Genomic DNA, 19,605 nt, shown 5'->3' with positions numbered 1-19,605 from the left:
AGCCAATAAAGACAAGAGACGATAGAATTCCTAACCGCACAGCGTTCATGTCTGCTCCTTAAATTTATTATTTGGCAGAGCCTGCGCGATACCTAATTTGAGCCGTAACATCAGCAGGAGTACGTTGTTCGAAATAAGCAAAATGAAGGGTAAACGTGATATGGAGCTGCCAGAAGACTTCTGGATACCCGTCAGCCTGGACACAAACAACATCACGTCACTTAGCCCTTTTCTGGTTCCACAGGACCACTTGGGGGATACTGCCACCTTTTACGCCATGGCAGTTTTCATGTTATTCATATTTATTTTTGGCACTTTCATCAATGCCCTTACCATTGCATGCACCATCCAATACAAGAAACTTCGATCCCACCTCAACTACATCCTGTTGAACTTGGCAGCAGCAAACCTTCTTGTGTCCACTGTGGGCTCCTTCACTGCCTGCTGCACTTTTTCATTCAGATATTTCATCTTTGGTGCGCTAGCATGCAAGATTGAAGGTTTCATGGTAACACTCGGTGGTAAGTCATTGGCTGCAGACAACACTGTAAAAATCCGTTGTAGCCCATCTCCCTTTTAATAGACTTATTTATGCTGATTTCTAGAGGGAGTTAAAGGGTTTTCCTGTCATTGCAGGTATGGTAAGCCTTTGGTCCCTTGCTGTGATAGCTTTCGAGCGATGGCTTGTGATTTGCAAGCCGCTCGGTAACTTTGTTTTCAAGCCCGACCACGCTATAGCCTGCTGTGCATTCACTTGGTTTTTTGCAGTATTTGCCTCAGCTCCTCCACTGTTCGGCTGGAGCAGGTAAGCAACAGACACAACATACTTCAGAAAATCAGCTGGCAACACAATGCATTTAAGTAGAACTGTACAATCAACGTGCTTCTACTTTTCCTTGCAGGTATATTCCAGAAGGCCTACAGTGCTCCTGTGGGCCAGACTGGTACACCACAAACAACAAATACAACAACGAGTCCTATGTGATGTTCCTGTTCTGCTTCTGCTTTGCTGTTCCTTTGACCACGATTATCTTTTGCTACTCCCAGCTGCTCATCACACTGAAAATGGTGAGACAAAATGAGATGGTTTTGGTCTACTGAAATTATTCTCTTGATGACTGAGAAACATGTATACTTAAATAAATGCTGTCTTATATCCTATCAAAGCCAAAATCTAACAGGCCAGATCTACTTACCATTCAAACTGACACGCTTAGTATTATTAATATCTGCAAGATCAAAGTACAACGTAAACTCTTCTATTTATTCTCTTCTATTTATTCACATTGTGGTTTTTTTCCAACCTTTCCAACATGACCCTGATCAATCCCACATTAACAGGCAGCCAAGGCCCAAGCTGAGTCTGCCTCCACCCAGAAGGCAGAGAGGGAAGTGACCAGGATGGTGGTGATCATGGTGCTCGGCTTCTTGGTGTGCTGGATGCCATATGCCTCCTTTGCTCTTTGGGTTGTGAACAACCGTGGGCAGTCATTTGATCTGAGATTTGCGACTATACCGTCCTGTTTCTCAAAGGCTTCAGCAGTCTACAACCCTGTTATCTATGTGGTCTTTAATAAACAGGTCAGTTACATGCTGTGCCGAGTAAGTACTAAGTTATTTAGAAGCAAATGGGTTGTCTTCTCCTGGTTTTTAATACACCAAACAACATGTTTTAAAGTTATCTGATATGCAGGAGCTTTGAATCGATGCTCTACTTTATTTGTGTGTATCTCACTACTGTGACTCTTTTATATCCTTTTATATATAAAGTCTACTAACCAACGTATTTTCTTAACTTTATATAGGCTGTATCATATCTTAGCTGTGGTCCTAAAGCTATAAATAATTGGGCTGTTTTTATGCATAAAAAATATGATACTTTATAACTTTGCACAGGAGATTTAATCTACAAATATGTTTTTCCCTTGCAGTTCCGTACATGTATGTTAGCGATGATGGGGATGGGAGGAGGTGAGGAGGAGAGCTCAACAACACAATCGGTGACTGAAGTTTCCAAAGTCGGGCCTGCTTAGGCAACACGTCAATGCTCGCTGATTTCTGAACTGTAAATTACAAAGAATGTACATGTATTTTATCATATGTAAAAATGTCATGATTTAAGTAGGAATAATCTGCAAAATGAAAATACAAATAAAAAACACACACAAAATCTTTACTGAATCTCTGTGCTTGACTGAAAACATGTTTTCACTTGCTCTGTGTTTTTCTCCAACACTTAGAAGTTGTTAAAAAGTGCGAGTATATTATAGTGTGCTATATAAAAGTATTTTTGTTATCATTTTAAATGTTATATTTATTAAGCGTGTGATTAATATGTATTTGCACTTTTATTAGCGAAATGTTTTTGTCTTATTGTCTTAAACTTATTTTATTCAGGTCACTCTCATGCAACCAAAATACAAAATATTATATCGTTCAAAAAGGTGTTTTATAACATAAAAATCTGTAGTTCACATAAGCACCATGAGCCATAGTCATATCCTTCAGCCATCTTGGTATTTTGAAAGTGGACATGATCAGTGAAGGAGTGGGCATGGCTGAGACACTGATGGACATCGGATACACATGTAACTGCAACGTGACTGTTCAGTTAGGTAGATCTGTTCTTAACCTTACCCTCGTTTGTCATCCTCTCTGACTCTCAGACCACAGTTTAACTAACATCATGTTGTCTTTCATAAGACTAGAAAAACAACTGTGACCATGAATTCTTCAGAAAAGTGCTAGTGTCAATCACGGGAGCTGTGGGATTTTTCGCAAAAGACTTTTATGCAAAAGGACTTTTCAACCAGAAGTCAGTGAAATTACTATGTTTGGTCAACTTATCCAAACAAAGACAGGGTCACAGGGTCTGCCAGGTCTCTGTCACCAGCAGCAAAAACTAGCTGTCCACCTGTATCAATTGTCACCTTATAGTTTTGGAAATGAAAAAAACAAACAAACCCCAAAACAAACATAGAATATGGCCTGGAAGTCCCAAGGTGAAAATGGAAGATGCCCACAAGGGTGGTGGAGAATGACAGAGCAGTGGGACTTCCAGATACAGACAGACAAAATGGTGGCTCCAACCAAACATAGTGGTTGTAGACAAATAGAAGAAGATGGCCACAGTGATAGATGTAGTGGTTCTGAATGACAGCAACATCAGGAAGAAGGAACAACTTGAGAAATACCAAGAGCTCAGAGAAGAGCTTGAGAAGATGTGGAGGGTGAAGGTATCAGTGGTCCCAGTGGTAATCGGAGCACTAGGTGGCTCAAGCAGATCCCGGGAACAACATCGGAGATCTCTGTCCAGAAGATCGCAGTCCTGGGAACAGCTAAGATACTGTGCAGGACCCTCAAGCTCCCAGGCCTCTGGTAGAGGACCCGATAGGATAGACCGCCCCCAGGGGCGAGAGGAAGATTTTTTTTTTTGATGGGCCATCCTGCTTAGTTAATATTCCCTAGTCAGCTATGTGTCATCACACAGCCACTGAACTAAAACTGAAAGACACAACCAGCGTCTTTCAGTTGGGGCAAGCAGGGCTAGCAGTGCTTGTTTTTTGTGTGCAAGCTAATGCTTCAACAGCTTCTTCAGTTTGCTGCCATCAGGAAGGATACTGAAGAGCCTCCGGGCCAGACTGAGAGACAGCTTCGTCCATCAGGCTGTCGAGATGCTGACCATCTCTGAATCGAGAAGGGGGGCCCAAGGGTACATCTTTCGCCATCTTTCAATGCTGTGATTGCAGCCATTCCCCAACTCTCTGTGAATGGTACTCATGGCCATTCGAGAATCTGTGTATTGGATTAGTAGTCGTTGATCAATGGTCATAAGAATTTGCATTCTAACAATCATGGAACTAACCCCCCAGCCCATTGTTCATTCAGTGGTGCTAGTTTAATTCGCTGTGCAAATGTACTGTTTATAAGGTTGGGGAAACCTGCAGTCAGCTGAGACTGAAGAAGTCACTTGGATGAGTGACGAAACGTTTCTCCCACTGAAAATGTCCAGATGAACAGAATCAACCTTTTGGAATTTACTTACCTGGATGATTGAGCACGCATCAAGACATTATTTTATTATTATTTTTGAAATGATAGCAGCACAAATGAAAATTTTTGCAGCACAAACCAGCACAAACGTAGCACAAATGTTTGACATCATTTTTCTTTGATTTGGGTAATGTGGGCTGGTTGACCTTTTGACCTTTACATTTTCATTAATATCGTTAAAACAGAGGCAGCACAAACGACAGTTTTAGCAGCACCAAGCAGCACAAACATAGCACAGTTGATTGACACCAGTTTTGTTTGATTCCATTAATGTGGGGGGGCTGGTTGACCTCTGATGACCTCTAGAAATCAGCTGTATAAAACATTTACTATGTAGTAAAGGTAAAGGTTTGAGAGTAGGATGAGCAAGTGTTTTTTTTGCATGGCTTCTAAAAGTGAGTCTGTAAGTTTGTCACTCAATGCAAACTGCCAAAATGGAGTTTACAGGCAGAAAATAAAATATATACAATACACAGACTGGTGATCTGTCCCTATTGTAGTTGGGACAGACTCCAGTCACCACCTTCCTATTCTAGAATTGGATAAGTGGAGGAAAATCAATGGATGGATGGATGGATACCAAGACAGTCCTGACTCATAGGTCAAGTACAGGCAGATGCTTCATCCAATTAAGATCTGTGGAATTTGGATGCCAGGTCAACAGCTTGAACTTTTTGTTTTGTAACTCAAGCCAATCCTAAGATGTTTTTGTGACAGTACCTACTCCAGGACATTGTCCTGCTGGGTCAGACTGCTTCCAGTGCTGGGGGGAGGGGGGTCTGCTTGTTCTGGAACAAACAAAAATAACATCCACATAAACACCAAAATCCAATGGTTCAAGAAAGTTTCTGGCAAGATTATCAGTGTTACAGACTTCACCTGTCAGTGGTTTAACATTTTGCCTAGAGGGATGTTCACTGCAGTGGAAGTTTATATAAACTATGCTGTCTGAAGTGGTGACATAATTAAGAGGTCACAGAGGAATGTGATATCCTCGGCAGGGGAAGAAATTTGATCTTAAAGGTTTGACAATGTTGCCAATCAATAGAGGGAAGACCCCCAAAAAGAGACCAATGACTCATTCAAAGGACCTGTAACCACCAACTGTAAAGTAGATCTGATGAGTAGTTAGCAAGATAAGGGATGAAGAGACAGATAGAAAAACCTTTTCCATAAGTCTGATTACTCCTTCTTGGTGAAAAATAATTGTGCCAGAAAAAAGGAGTACTGAGGGTGAGATGCATGCACTGACCTCTTGGAAGTCCCTGTAGATCAGATTATATGGTTCACAAACACACTGCCCTTACACTAGGATGTAATGAGATGATCCTTGCCAAGTCTGGTAATGCGATAGTAATCTGTGTATTAGCTATTGGGTAGGGTATGTTGTTATCGGAATGCAAGGAAAGCTTTAAATCCTGTCCTTTAGCCAATTATGTTGAGCCTCAGCAATCATCAAAGTTCCTATAAATGCCGCTGTTAACTCTGCTTCAGACAGACGAGCATCTCAGATATAAGACGGAGGGAAAAATGAAATCTCTGAGTACTATTTGAAATTAGATGCAGTTTATTTGAAGTCTTTTAAAGTGTTTTTTTTTTTATATTTTAGATATAGAGTTTGATCGCAAACTCCATCTAAGAAAATGAGAGGGAATCGTCCCACTGAGTTCCCAGATGACTTCTGGATCCCCGTCCCTCTGGACACCAACAATGTCACAGCCTTCAGCCCATACCTGGTTCCCCAGGACCATTTAGGAAGCCCGATGATCTTTTATTCCATGTCAGCATTTATGTTCTTCTTGTGGGTGGCCGGCACAATCATCAATGTCCTCACTATCGCATGTACTGTCCAATACAAGAAGCTCCGGTCTCATCTAAACTACATCCTGGTGAACATGGCTGTTGCGAACCTCCTCGTCTCCTCTGTGGGCTCTTTCACCTGCTTCATCTGTTTTGCTTTTAAATACATGTTCCCTGGTCCAATTGCATGCAAGATTGAAGGATTTACAGCAACTCTTGGTGGTAAGGAGCATAATTATAGACTTTGTTAAGTAAGAAAAAAGGATTACATCATGCATCATATTATTACACTCGAATTAAAATGATGCATGTGAGAGATTTGACCTATGCCAGTTTTTGTCAACCAAAGCGCTCTCAATAGGGATTTTTTTTTAAATCTGAACTGCAATAATAATAATGATAATAATAATAAGCTATTTGTTTTTCACATGACACATAAAATACATATTGTGTCCTTATTTGTAGGAGAAATAGAGCTATCAGTGTACTGGTGCCAGTATCATTGCATACCGTATGGTACTATATAAAGCTAACTTTAGTTTGAACACCAAAATGTTCTTTTTTTCAAAGAATACCACATAAGGCACTGTTGTTGTTAAAGAAGTTGTTGGTTATGTGCTTATGTGAGCCAATATATAAAAAGCAGCTGCTGTTTCTAAATATTAACATAGTTATCATTATCTTTGTCCTGTTGCAGGTATGGTTAGCCTGTGGTCTCTTGCTGTGGTAGCATTTGAAAGATGGTTGGTTGTGTGCAAGCCACTTGGGAACTTTGCCTTCAAGTCCAGCCACGCTATAGCATGCTGTGGATTGACTTGGGTCTGCGGTCTGAGCGCTGCACTTCCACCTCTGTTTGGATGGAGCAGGTGAGTACATATAGATTAAGCACTTTATAATTCATTTGCTCTAACCTTGATGTAAATGGTTCTCTTAGGGCTAATAACATATGCATACATATACCACAGCGGAAAATAATTGTTTCTCTTTCTAGGTATATCCCAGAGGGCATGCAGTGTTCCTGTGGCCCAGACTGGTACACAACAGGCAACAAGTTTAACAATGAAACCTACGTGATGTTCCTCTTCTGCTTCTGCTTTGCTGTCCCTTTCTCCACCATCGTCTTCTGCTACTCACAGCTGCTGTTCATGCTGAAAGCGGTAGGCAATATGACATTGGTTAGCAATTGTCGTATCCTATGTTTAGGGCGATTGTGTTGTGTTTAGTTTTGTTTATTAAAGAGAAATACTAGAAGGCAAAACAAACCAGGGAAGGGGTGGGAATGAAGGAAAAAATATATTTTTTACTTACAATTTTCCAGTCTGATGCTGATTCTGACAAATGATCTGTCTCAAAAGGCAGTAAAGGCCCAAGCAGAGTCTGCCTCTACCCAGAAGGCAGAGAAGGAAGTGACCAGGATGGTGGTGATTATGGTGCTGGGCTTTCTGGTGTGCTGGATGCCATATACCTCCTTTGCCATCTGGGTTGTGAATAACCGTGGGCAGCCATTCGACCTGAGACTGGCCACCATTCCTTCCTGTTTCTCAAAGGCCTCCACAGTCTACAACCCAGTCATTTACATCCTCCTCAATAAGCAGGTAAAAATCTTTGGCAGCTCAAGTGAAATAAATTTAACTTAGCCTAAATTTGAATCCATTTCACCAAACTGAAGCTTTGCTTAGTTTAAGCAGAGTAACAAACATGGAACATCAGCTTTGTGTTTTGTTTTGTTTTTATTTGAGCTTGTGACTGAGTCGGCCACGGACGCCCCCTAATGGTGGCTGTTAGAAAATACAAAAGGGTTGACCCATCCTCCAAGACAAAATCTGACAGACAGTTGAGCCTAAATAAACATGAAACAAAAAGAAGACACTCATTTATTGTCAATTTTCATGAAAATGTAAAAAAAACAACAAAAAAAAAACATCAAGAGGGAGTAAATAATAAGTTACCGCCCTCCAATCACACTGACTTTTGTTGTGCCAGCTTTTGCTTTTATCCATCACTGCTGGTAACATGCTAATGCTGCACTGAGTGGTGGTCTGTGAGTCCCCTCCATCTCCCCTGAGACACTTTAATGTGACTAAGATGGCTTTTTACAAGGACTACTAAACAGATTAACAAGAAGTGACCAAAACCTTTCTCTTTGTTCTCTTTTAGTTCCGCTCGTGTATTAGGCAGATGCTGGGAATGAGCGGAGGTGACGATGAAGAGTCATCAAGTCAATCCACCACTGAAGTCTCTAAAGTTGCACCTGCATAGGTTACTCGTGCCCAATTTGGACAGCTCGCATACTGAACATAGCACAGAAATGCTAATAATGTGACAAACGTATTTTTGCTATTGTTACAGATACATAGTTTTATGCAGTAAAAATGTTTAACAAAAAGGAAATAAATTTCATTGATGAAGCAACTATTTGTGTCTTTAAAAGGCTCATCACTGCACATGATGATGGACATGATACTACCTTTTTAGCATTATATTTTATTTTAACAATCTTGTTTTGTTTAGTTTTTAGTTGTTTTTTTTCCAGTATAACATTCAGGTCATGAAAACCCATATTAGGTTTCAGAAATACTTACAGTATGATAGAAATATGTGTAAATATGTTTGATAAGTTGTGCTGCAGTTATTATAGGAAGCCCGAAATAATATATTTGTTTATCTTTTTAATGTGTAGTGGTGTTGTGCAAGAGAAAACCAATAAACTGGACACAATGTTGCTGCTTATATTTACAACATTTACTGCTCCTGGATCAGCTCATCACATAGATGGGCTCGTGGGATCAACAGGATATACTTGAGGTAAAAGGAAAATCCACAAATGCACATCAATGTTATTGAAGTGAAGGAAATGGTTCTAGTTTCGCACTTTAGTTTAGTCTTTCGTGGTGTACTCTTTATGCAGAAACACAAACACATGCACACACCTAGCAAGCCAGTAAAAGTTATTGAGTGAAGACAAGTACAGCAGAAACACACTCCTGTAAACATTCACATTGAAATGGAAGTGGGAAAAGAAAAGAAAAAAGCTTTAACAATGATGCAAACCAACCTCACTCTTCTGATTTATTCACAGCTCATGGATTTGTTTCATAGCTTCTATTTATAGATGCTCAGAAAGCAGTATTTATCTCCGAGTCCTTATTTGAAACCCTGCATCAATCACAGCTAAATATGGTAAAGAAAATGGTTATATTTATTTGCAGGACATTTGTATGCAATTCAAACATAATGCAAAAGCCACATTACAGTTTTCAGTAAGTGTTTAATGTTATTGAGTCTGCTGAGCAAACACCCACTTTGTGTGTTAAATTTAAATATAATTGTTAATTTGCTACTGTGCTGCAAAAGGTGAGGATCTGCAGCATTTGGCCTACAGATAGTGTCATAATTAATGACCTTTCACAGCAGTCCCAATAGAGATTAACAGAGAACCCATTAATCCCATTGCAGCACTATTGGCTTACAATTCACCTAGAGTGTACTTGTAAGATGGTCTTTATTGATTATGAACGATTGGGGATGAGACACAAAAGATCAACTTTTATCTTTATAAAATAAAAATACAAAACGGTTTTTCTTGCAGAGAAAGCCCTTTTCCTCATAAAATGGTAGATTTCTTCAAATTCATGCTGATGGGGAAGCAATCAGAGGACACTGTGCCTCTGAGGCATCCACCTCCATACCATAATCATAACAAATGTTCGATTAGATCAAAACATGCAGTTTCTTATATGTACCTACACATGCATATAAGAAACTCTATATTCCAGATGATTGTGATAGTTGAAGGTCAAATCTTTCAGGCAGCTGCAGCCAAATATTCTCTGTTTTTGCTTGCTTGAAATCAAAATATTAACTGATGTAAGGGGGTTTGTTGACCTCACAGTGACCCATATCAGGGATTTTCTGAAACTGAAAGCACAAACAAATCTAAAAATGGAACTATAACTACTCCTTTGGTGCTTTTAAAAAAAAAAAAATCAAAAACCTAAAGGAAAATTGCAAGTTACATTTTGGATCTATAACTCTGTTAACCCTTTTCAAAAAAACAGTCCTTGCCAAAATACTAAAAACTACGATTACTGAGAAACATTGTTGCTAAGAAGTGAAAGTCACACAATCACACATCATACTAATATTTCTGGAATTGATCTCTTTTTTTGCACATCTGTACAGCAGGAGAGAAGGAGTAAAAACTTTGATCATCAAATCCTCCTCAAACACAGATTTGAAATAAATCAGAATTATCTGGTGTGAAGTAAACACAGGAAAGTAAAGGTTGGCAAAGATGGAGCTAGTTCACGTCACACCAGTGGAGCAATTTGCAGTCATTTCCTGTCACTGCAAGTTAATGACTGGAAATTACCTAAGACAGCGAATGAATAAACCAGACCTCTTAGTGACTATGGTCATGGAGATACCAGTCGATAGTCGGGAGCAGATCTGAGTTCTGCTAGTAGTGAACTTTTGACAAACACGAATAGTTCAGAACTAGCGGAATTCCAGACCTACCCTCGAAACATCACGCTGTGACGTGGGAAAAGCAGCCAGAGTAAAACAAAACCAAAAAGCCCTTTACCTAGCATCATCTCTACCTCTCAGGTGATATGTAAATTTACATTAAGAGATAGATCCCTACTTAACTTCACATTTTAGAAATGTCTTTGTTTAACCCACTGTTACTTCCTAATCTAAGGTGGAACATTTTAGCAAGTGCTAACATGAAGAGAGACACAGTTGGAAATACAAAAGTAGAAAAATATAAAGAAAATTTACAACTCGCTCCAGTTTTGGGGTCCATCCTTTTCCTGGTGTAAAGTCCTTGTCCGAGGAAGGGTTCTTATCAAATCTGCATGTCTGCTACCTGTGCAAGAAGTGGACTCAACAAAACTGCAGAGTTAGGGATTAAGGTAAACCACTACAGCAGCTTTGAGGACCCTTAGCTTTCCCCTGAAATGAACCGCTGTTCCGGAGAGATTAAAGTGTTTACGGAGCGAGCATGCCAAAAGTAATTACTCTGTGTTAATCTGTTTTGTGGAGGAACCTGAGTTGTCCGTATAATCTGCTTTGGCCTGCTTGGAGATGAGAAATCTTCGCTCACTTTTCACTGTGTCAAATAGGTTAGACATTCACGGCTAAGACAGGAGAAGGTGGTGCAACACAGCTGCTGTCCTTGCAACGTCCTCAGCTAGGAACACTGGTGCAGTGCTGCTATCATATAATGTTACAGTTATGGTAATGTTTGTAGCCAGTGAAAGATCCACAATGAAACTGTGCAGATGAGGAATTTCTTTCAGAATCAGATATTTGAAACCTGACAGCTACTTTGTGATTTACAGCCAAGGAGCTGAGTCACACTTATATTTAGTGCATTACAATGAGTCCCCTCGGAGACAACAGGCTTTGGAAAATAAGTTAAACAGCCCGTTAACAACAGAAATGAACTATTAACCTACTGCGCTGACCTGCTGCCTCAATTGTGTTTTGGAACAGTTAATACTGACACATCCTCCTCAGTCAGTGGCAAATCCGGACTTTCGGGAACATACCCGGTGGGTCACGGATTGGTTTTGCAGTCGTAAACAAAACATTCTTATCAAATTTAACAATGATCACATTAGTTAACCTGCTCTAAAAGTAGGCTACATGTTCCACTTTCTGTGGCTGTGACAGTGTGGCCTCTGGGTGGCACTAGTCAGGGAATTCCCTCCACCCAAATCGTTATACTTAGTTTGGCCGAAGCAGCTCAGCTTTAGTCTTTTTAGGTCATAGACTGTATAAAAAAGATTAACATAGTGTACGACTCTGAAAGTTGAAAGCAGTTCATGATTCCTTAAACCTGCTCTAATGACTAAAACTGTCGTCTGCTACCCGAGTTTATGATCTCTGTTGCGAGTGAATGCAGTGTGATTTAAATGTTGTAAATTATGCTCCGTGTTATAGTCAAGAAAGACCACAGAGCAGCATTTGTTTTAAGGAATAATTGTTGCAGCTTCGTAACATTGTTGCTGCCACTGAAAATTACATTTTATTCAGCTTTAAATGTGCATGATGGTCAGCTTGATGAATAATACTAAATAGCAACTTTAAATATGATTCAGGACTGAGACCTCATCTGTAATCCTAAATATTAATCTATTAATGCTTTGCTAGCAACACACAGTGTTTTTGTAGCTGTGTTATCTGGAACCTTTATCTTATACTTGTTTTAGCTAACATTAGCTAAGATGTTAATATCTTTGACTCAAACTCCAAAAAATAAAAGTCAATCTATATTTAATTAATTGTTGCAGTCATTGTCTGTCTAACCCAAGGACACCTAATACTGTGTTGGCTCCCCAGAGGAAAACATAGTATTTACTTTGCTAGGCCTTAGCTGTAGCTGTTGGGTTGAGCTTAGGGGACTGACTCAGACATTTGACTATCGGTCTGAAGGAGCTCATGTTTGTTTTGCTGTATATATTGCTTGTTATTATCCATGTTTACACTGAGACATTGCCACATCGCCATTTGACTCAGCAGCTAAATCATCAATAAACAGCAGTTTCCCAGTTCCCCTGCATGCTAATTTCACAGCACTGCCTTCAAAATGATTGAAAAATAATGGGAAACGCTTTTCTTCCCACGTCCCATAGTTCTGCTCATTGTTCATCTTGGTTTTAATCAGTTCAAAGAATCTTGTTTTGTAGCTACGCATGTTTTTTTCTGTTTACTTGAAATTGTTTTTACATTCATTAAGTCATGTCTTGATTCTAGATTTACTAACGTCCCACCTTTTATCTCATTAGTCATTAAAAAAAATCATAACTATGGTATGTAACAGTTTCTGTTAAGAAATCTCTGGTACTGGTTTTCACTTGTAACACTTTGAATATTAGATCAATGGCCACAGATGCATTAGGTTCTCCGAAGGCTTACACAGATCCTCCAGTGCTTTTTCCTATATCAATTTAATCACATAATTAAGTAGCTACAGGAATTATCATCCAGTTGTCACATAATTGCATGAGTTATTGTTAACGTGTGAAGTTGGATTTCATAAACAGCGACTTAGAACAGATCTCCCAGATACACACTATCCTGCAGAATAGTGCATCAGACAGAGGACAGAGGGACTTTAGACAGATTGCGTTCAGTGCTCTTTGTCAAAAATGTGAAAACACAATTGAATTTGCAACTCATGAAAAGATTTAAAAACACTCTCACGCAGTCTTGTACCATAAAATTACTACCAGCTTTTCAATTATCAGGCTTTCCCATAACCAAATGAAGTCTTCAATAGCCACCCTCAAAGATCCATCATGAAGTGACTCATCTTGAATGAGCTAGTTCTAAATTTTATCATTTAATTTGTTTATTGTTTAAGTTACTTATTAGCCTAAAGACAATCATTCAAACAACCAGTTTCATGAGGCTTGCTCATACTGCTCATAAGTACAAAAAGTGTTCCTCCCTTTGCTTGCCACTTGCCATAAGGGCTATGACGTGTGTTGCAGGGTCAAAGGACTGTCAAAGAATCCGATGAACCCTCTATCCGGAGGGATTAAATGTGTCTTACTTCCCTCACAGGTCAACAACTGAAACCTGCACTATTATAGGACCGCGGATCTCCACTTCTCCACTAAAGCTGCTTTGAGAGTGCTATGCAAATCAGGGCTGACACATATACCTGTTAGGATCACAGTAGCATAAATATTAAATATTGCAAAGTGTCTGGATTTGACACCTCTCTGTATTCAAAAGTATAAGAAAGTAAACATTTTCTTTATAGGTTAAATGGTGATTTGAAAGATGTATGCACTTTTATGTTTCTACTTTTCATTTCTACATGGTTAAAACCAAATGAGCCACTAGAGAACTCAGTGTGGAAAAATTAGGACACAAAACTGGCATTTATTTGTTGGTCAAAGATCTTGAAACTAATCCTTATCTGAAGTCAGTGGACGGAAATCCACTTTCAAACAAGATTATTCTAGCATTTTGTCTTAACCTCATTAGTTGATTGTTTTAATTACAGTTCAGGGTTATTGCTTTGCCACTGTGCTGCACTGCCAATAGGCACATCACAGCTATAATTTGATTGTGACCTAATCCAATCATGGGTTTGTGAAGCATAGGTATAAAAGCAAAAGTCAGATCTGTAGCACCAAGCAGCCAAGGAGGTAGCAAGTGACAAGAAAGGCTAACAGCTCAGGACCTCCTTCTAAGAACAGAATGGCAGAAGAGTGGGGAAAACAAAGTTTTGCTGCAAGGCGGTATCATGAAGATTCAACCAGGGGATCAGCCTTCGTTTACACAAACAGCAATAACACCAGAGGTACGGTACCACAGTATTATTCTCTCATGAATTGACCGGCATAGGAGCTTGTAACAAAATAACAAAAGAAAAGATTGCTGTTTGACTTGCTAGAGCTGGATTCAAAATCAGTCTTTTAGTCTTGAAACAATAATGTCTACTAATGATGCTGTATACAGTTGGGTGTGCATTTTTAAGAGTAACTGAAAACTGTTTTCGACCAGTGTTTGGTGGCATTCTTATTATAGTATTGTTACATCTTATTGGTAACAATCCTTTTTATGCATCCAGTTTGGTAACAAAGATCTGGGATGTTTTTAAAAAAAAATAAACACCCAGAGGCTCTTTTCATATAAAGATACTCATTTTAACTGTAATCTGATTCAAATCTAATGAAGTAGTTTGGACTGTTGTATATCAAAATGATGAATGATAACAGCACATAAGTAGTGCTGTTAGTGATTCTGTTAGTGATCTTTTCACAAGTACACGTACAAGTACAAGTACTCTCACTTTTTGAGCTGCCATGCGAGGTCTGCCATCAGCAGCAACTTGGGTACAGGCTCTTTCTCCAAGAAAATCTCCCACACAAAGGGGGTCGAACCACGGACTTGAATCTGCTGCCTAAGCCATTTGAAAAGACACACAAACTGTTAGAACCACAGTTAGTGCAATGGAGAGAGGTTGTGCAAAAACATGAGATACCAAATTGTTTTTTCTTTTTTTCTTTTTTTTAGATCCCTTTGAGGGTCCCAATTACCACATCGCACCTCGATGGATTTACAATCTTGCAACACTCTGGATGTTTGTCGTGGTGGTCTTATCAGTCTTCACCAACGGTCTCGTCTTAGTGGCCACAATGAAGTTTAAGAAACTGCGTCACCCTCTAAACTGGATCTTGGTCAATCTAGCCATTGCTGATCTGGGAGAGACTGTTTTTGCCAGCACCATCAGTGTATGCAACCAGTTTTTTGGCTACTTCATTCTAGGACACCCAATGTGTATCTTTGAGGGCTATGTTGTCTCAGTTTGTGGTAAGTGGCCACCGTTTTGTTATTTATTTATTTATTTTTATATTAAACTTAAAAGTATTTGAAGACAGGATTATGTCAAATGTAAGGCTGCAGGCTAAATAAACTTACTGAGTATCCTGCCTCTTTCCACAGGTATTGCTGCTCTTTGGTCCCTGACAATCATCTCCTGGGAACGATGGATAGTTGTGTGCAAACCTTTTGGAAATGTCAAATTTGATGCCAAATGGGCCACAGCTGGAATTGTCTTCTCCTGGGTCTGGGCTGCAGTTTGGTGTGCTCCTCCCATATTTGGATGGAGCAGGTAAACTACTCTGCTGCTTCTTTTAATGTCACAGATGCATACAAAGGCAGAGTCTTTTAAACATAAACTAAACATTTTCTTGCTTTAGGTACTGGCCTCATGGACTGAAGACTTCCTGTGGACCTGATGTGTTCAGTGGAAGTGAAGACCCTGGAGTACAGTCCTACATGATCGTTCTCATGCTTACTTGCTGTATCCTCCCCCTGGCTATCATCATCCTGTGCTACCTTGCTGTGTGGATGGCCATCCGTGCTGTATGCTACTTTAATTTGATTTTTATAATCTTCAGTTCAGAGATGTGAGAATAGAAGATTTGATCTCACATTCTTGATTTTTCAACCACAGGTTGCCATGCAGCAGAAGGAGTCAGAGTCAACCCAGAAGGCTGAGAGGGAAGTCTCCAGGATGGTCGTTGTCATGATCGTGGCTTATTGTGTCTGCTGGGGACCTTACACCTTCTTTGCCTGCTTTGCCGCAGCCAACCCTGGATATGCCTTCCACCCTCTGGCTGCTGCTATGCCTGCATACTTTGCCAAGAGCGCTACTATCTACAACCCAATCATCTATGTCTTCATGAACAGACAGGTGGGCTCAATATTAACACAAAGGTAAATTTACCCTGTCAAATCTGTTTTAGTTTTTAACATGCTTTTATTTTATTCCTTCCCAATCAGTTCCGCACATGCATCATGCAGCTCTTTGGCAAACAAGTGGACGATGGCTCTGAAGTCTCCACATCAAAGACAGAGGTCTCCTCTGTGGCTCCCGCATAAATATCCATGTTCTCCATTTTGGGAAAAAAAAAAGATAAATGTTTTGATTTGTACAGTAAATATTTATTGTTTCCTTTTTTCTTTCTTTTTTAGTAAATATAGCTTTCTCTGGCAAATAAAAAAGAAAAAAAATACACATAAAGCAAATGAATCATTATATTACTTGTCTTTTTTCAAATGTAAATAAAAATATCAAGCATATTTCAAGCTATAGTGCTGGTGTATTTTATAACTACTAGTGTAGCAATTGTTTGACCACTATTGCTATTTTCACTGGTGTTATTTGGTATTAAGCAGGAGACCTTACAAACATTTGTGTTTTGAAATGCTGTAGCACAAACCTTCACATTTACTATACACTGCCAAAAGCACTTGACTGAATCAGGGAGTCAAAGATTTCCTCATCTTTATTTTCCACCTGGGATGTAACTTCACTCAAAAACGGGAAACCACTCCTCTTATCTTTAGCAGAATGGCCAACTTTTTGAGGATTGGTTGTTGGTTTTCTTCAACTGTCGCTGGAAGAAGAAGAACCAAACAAAACTTAATCACATACTATATATATGTGTTAAAGCTCCAAATTAATGGTTCTTAAAAATGTTAATGAAACAGCAGCAAGGCTAATTCTTAAATTTGTAAGAGATTTACTGGAATCAAAGGTTATTCATCATAATGTTAGAATTCAGAAAATGAAGCTAAATAAATAACTCAGGATCAAATAATTCTAAATTTATAGCAGTGAGCTAGTGTCAGATTTCCTTCTTACACGCCCATGTAAAGTTAAACATTTGCGTGACTATGCCTGAAAAAGTTTATACCAAGAAAAAAAAAAGGTTTTCAATATCTGTCAATTACACGTGCACACAAATCTGATAAAAATAAATACTAGATGTGACATTAAGATGAAGCTATTCACAAGAGAGTAATATTTGGTACACAGATGCAGAACAAAATCACATTTTGCTCACCTAGTTAAGGAAGTTCACACTAACAGCTTGTCTACATTCACATTAAAAACAAAAAGTGGAAAAGTTAACATCTTTAGAGTCATCCAGGAGCCTTTCACCTCCTCCTCTCCTACATGGAGTTCTTAACTAATGTTGACCTGTGAGGCAAGTGGACTTGAGGAGTGCACTGATTAAACCATTATGCCAGCTTTGGTAAATCTCACCCCTTCCCTCAAGCGAACTGTCAATCCGGAGAGATTAAAAGGTTCCAGAGCAAACTTGCCAGACGTGAAGGGTTACGGAGTAAACAGGTCAGACATCAGACGCCAACGTGAGGCGTTCCTGCTAATCTGATTTGTGAGGATGTGAGAAATTGTCACGTTCATTATCACGGCACTCACACTACCAGAACATCAAGAAACAGCTGCAAGAGCAACAGTGTCCTCTGATGCCTTGGGTAAAATCTGAACATGCTAAAACAAATACAAATGTGGCATTTAACATGTTATACTATGTTAAACACCTGATCCAAAGTCTGGCACAGGACTGTACCCTTTAATGCTACAGATGTTGGGAGAATGGGACTGGCACCAACAGTGCGTGACGACAGGAAATCGTGAGGGTCATACAAAGTGACACAGCATGGATGACAGAAATCATACTGTATATGCAGGAATAAATAACAATTTTGAGTTTCAACTCATTGTAGGGTGTCTTCCTCTCTCTTGTGCTCATGTTTATTAAAATTATTGCCAACATAGGACAGTATTGCCAGGAGTTGATACAGTTGGTACATTTTTAGTCCCTTTAAAGCATGACTCAGCAGTACAAGAAACACTAACTGAGTAAAAAAAAAGTAAATAACCGATTTATAACCAGAAATGAGAGTAAAGGAAATTAGGAACTAGTTACTGAACAGTTTGAATTGCAACAGCCAACCTCATTAAAAAGTAGAGCAACTTCTCAAAGAAAGGCATTAGCAAATATTCTGCATTGGAAAAGAAGTAATAAAGTATTACTAAAGTAATACAATGTCTGACTGTGATTAGTTCAGGTTTAAAAATGGATTAAAACATTGTTAATCTTCAGGTGTACACCTTAAAGCCTCACATTCTGTTGTCAGGAGAATAAGACTACAATGTTCTCGAGAGCTTACAAAACATGACACAGTGGACTACGTTTTTTTTTTTTCGTTTTTAAAAAAAAATATTGTTGATGCTTCCAAACTGCTAGTTTAAATCAAGAGTGAACTTAACTGTTTTCATTTAACATGCTAATTTTTTAATTAAAATTACTCTTCCTTTCTTTAACAAAACCATATTCAGAATTTAATGGTAATTTTCACTTATACTTTGCATATAAAACAAGGTTAATATTAACATGTTTCACGTACCACTACTCTCTACTCCACTGATTCAATTCAGGGTCATGCTGAGGCTGGAGACTGTCCCAGGTGTTATAGGGTGAGAGGCAGGGTGCACGCCGTGTATAGGCTGCAGTGATAACATGCATTTAATCATGCAAGTCTTTTTATTAAATATGATTATGGATGGACTGCCACTGATAATGCTTTTATTTTATTTTATTTATTTTAAGACAGATTGCGAACTCAGAGTTCTTTGCATGCGCCACCTTTCTCAGCTTCAATAGTCGTCCTCTTTGAAATCAGGCCGTTTCTGGGGTTAAGATTGCAAGAGTTTGTTTTGATAACTTGAAAATATCATTATTAGCTATAATAGAAGTAAAATAATGTCTTTATCACATTCTGGTAGTGTTTGCTGTTCATAAATAGAAAAAAATCACAATCTTTTACATTTCTCTGTTTTCTCCACATGGTTTAAGAATTGCAGTGTTCATTTATTATAACGACTTTTTATTAAACATCTTTTCTTATGTTTTGTTTGTTTGTTTGGGCTTCTTGTTTTTGTTGTTGTATTATTTTAACATGTTCAAAATAAAGCCACATTGCATCTCAATAAGGAGAGATCGTTAGAAGGAACTAAACATAACTTATTGATATACAGAATTCAGTAAAGGTATTTGCCGATTAGACTCTGATGGCCCAAAAAAGCACAAATGGAATGACAGGGATTAGGGCAAGACCCCCGGAGTCTAGACACTGTTGGTAGAGAATAGAGATGAAGATGGAGGCTTGAATTGAGCCAGAGAATCAAGGGGGAGGTGGAGATGGGGAGGAGGTGGGGTGCACGAAGGCGTCTGCAAGGGAGACTGACTGATGAGCAGTGATATTTAAAGTACGCAGAGTGGAGGCTGGTTGGCTTAAAGCAGGCGGACTAGACCAGTGATGCCACAATGAGCTTGACAGCGTGGAAAAGTGAAAGTGATGTAAAGCTTAGATTAACCACCAAACACCTGGAAAGCAGACAGATATGTG

The 19,605-nt window shown here is 39.1% G+C and overlaps 3 protein-coding genes across 3 annotated transcripts; all 3 read left to right on the top strand.

Moving 5' to 3' along the window:
- Positions 1–20: 20 nt before the first annotated feature.
- LOC102309669 (blue-sensitive opsin-like) lies at positions 21–2,170 on the top strand. The gene is given in 5 exon segments (NM_001286302.1): positions 21–521; positions 637–805; positions 903–1,068; positions 1,342–1,581; positions 1,932–2,170. Coding segments are annotated over 5 exon segments (1,056 nt in total). The 5' UTR covers positions 21–142; the 3' UTR covers positions 2,034–2,170.
- A 3,367-nt stretch (positions 2,171–5,537) lies between these two features.
- Positions 5,538–8,786, top strand: LOC102309355 (blue-sensitive opsin). The gene is made up of 5 exons (XM_005915282.3): positions 5,538–6,075; positions 6,551–6,719; positions 6,845–7,010; positions 7,209–7,448; positions 8,011–8,786. The coding sequence occupies exons 1-5, from the start codon at positions 5,697–5,699 to the stop codon at positions 8,110–8,112; spliced, it is 1,056 nt and encodes a 351-aa protein (XP_005915344.1). The 5' UTR covers positions 5,538–5,696; the 3' UTR covers positions 8,113–8,786.
- A 5,236-nt stretch (positions 8,787–14,022) lies between these two features.
- LOC102309059 (red-sensitive opsin-like) lies at positions 14,023–16,463 on the top strand (the record flags this gene model as incomplete). Its single annotated transcript, NM_001286325.1, is given in 6 exon segments — positions 14,023–14,176; positions 14,893–15,189; positions 15,322–15,490; positions 15,579–15,744; positions 15,836–16,075; positions 16,165–16,463. Coding segments are annotated over 6 exon segments (1,074 nt in total). The 5' UTR covers positions 14,023–14,073.
- Between the last annotated feature and the right edge of the window lie 3,142 nt (positions 16,464–19,605).

This window comes from Haplochromis burtoni, unplaced genomic scaffold (assembly GCF_018398535.1).
Source record: "Haplochromis burtoni strain Fernald_Lab_line unplaced genomic scaffold, NCSU_Asbu1 Contig_12, whole genome shotgun sequence".
Lineage (NCBI taxonomy): Eukaryota > Metazoa > Chordata > Actinopteri > Cichliformes > Cichlidae > Haplochromis > Haplochromis burtoni.
Note: the sequence above shows the minus strand (reverse complement) of the source record. Positions and strands in the feature narration are given on the sequence as shown.

What these genes read in the sequence shown, in the direction of transcription:
- LOC102309355 (XM_005915282.3), top strand. Translation starts at nt 5,697, where the DNA reads ATGAGAGGGAATCGTCCCACTGAGTTCCCAGATGACTTCTGGATCCCC. An exon ending in CCTCTGTTTGGATGGAGCAG is followed by an intron (nt 6,720 to 6,844) that starts GTGAGTACATAT and finishes TTCTCTTTCTAG; the next exon opens with GTATATCCCAGAGGGCATGC. An exon ending in ACATCCTCCTCAATAAGCAG is followed by an intron (nt 7,449 to 8,010) that starts GTAAAAATCTTT and finishes GTTCTCTTTTAG; the next exon opens with TTCCGCTCGTGTATTAGGCA.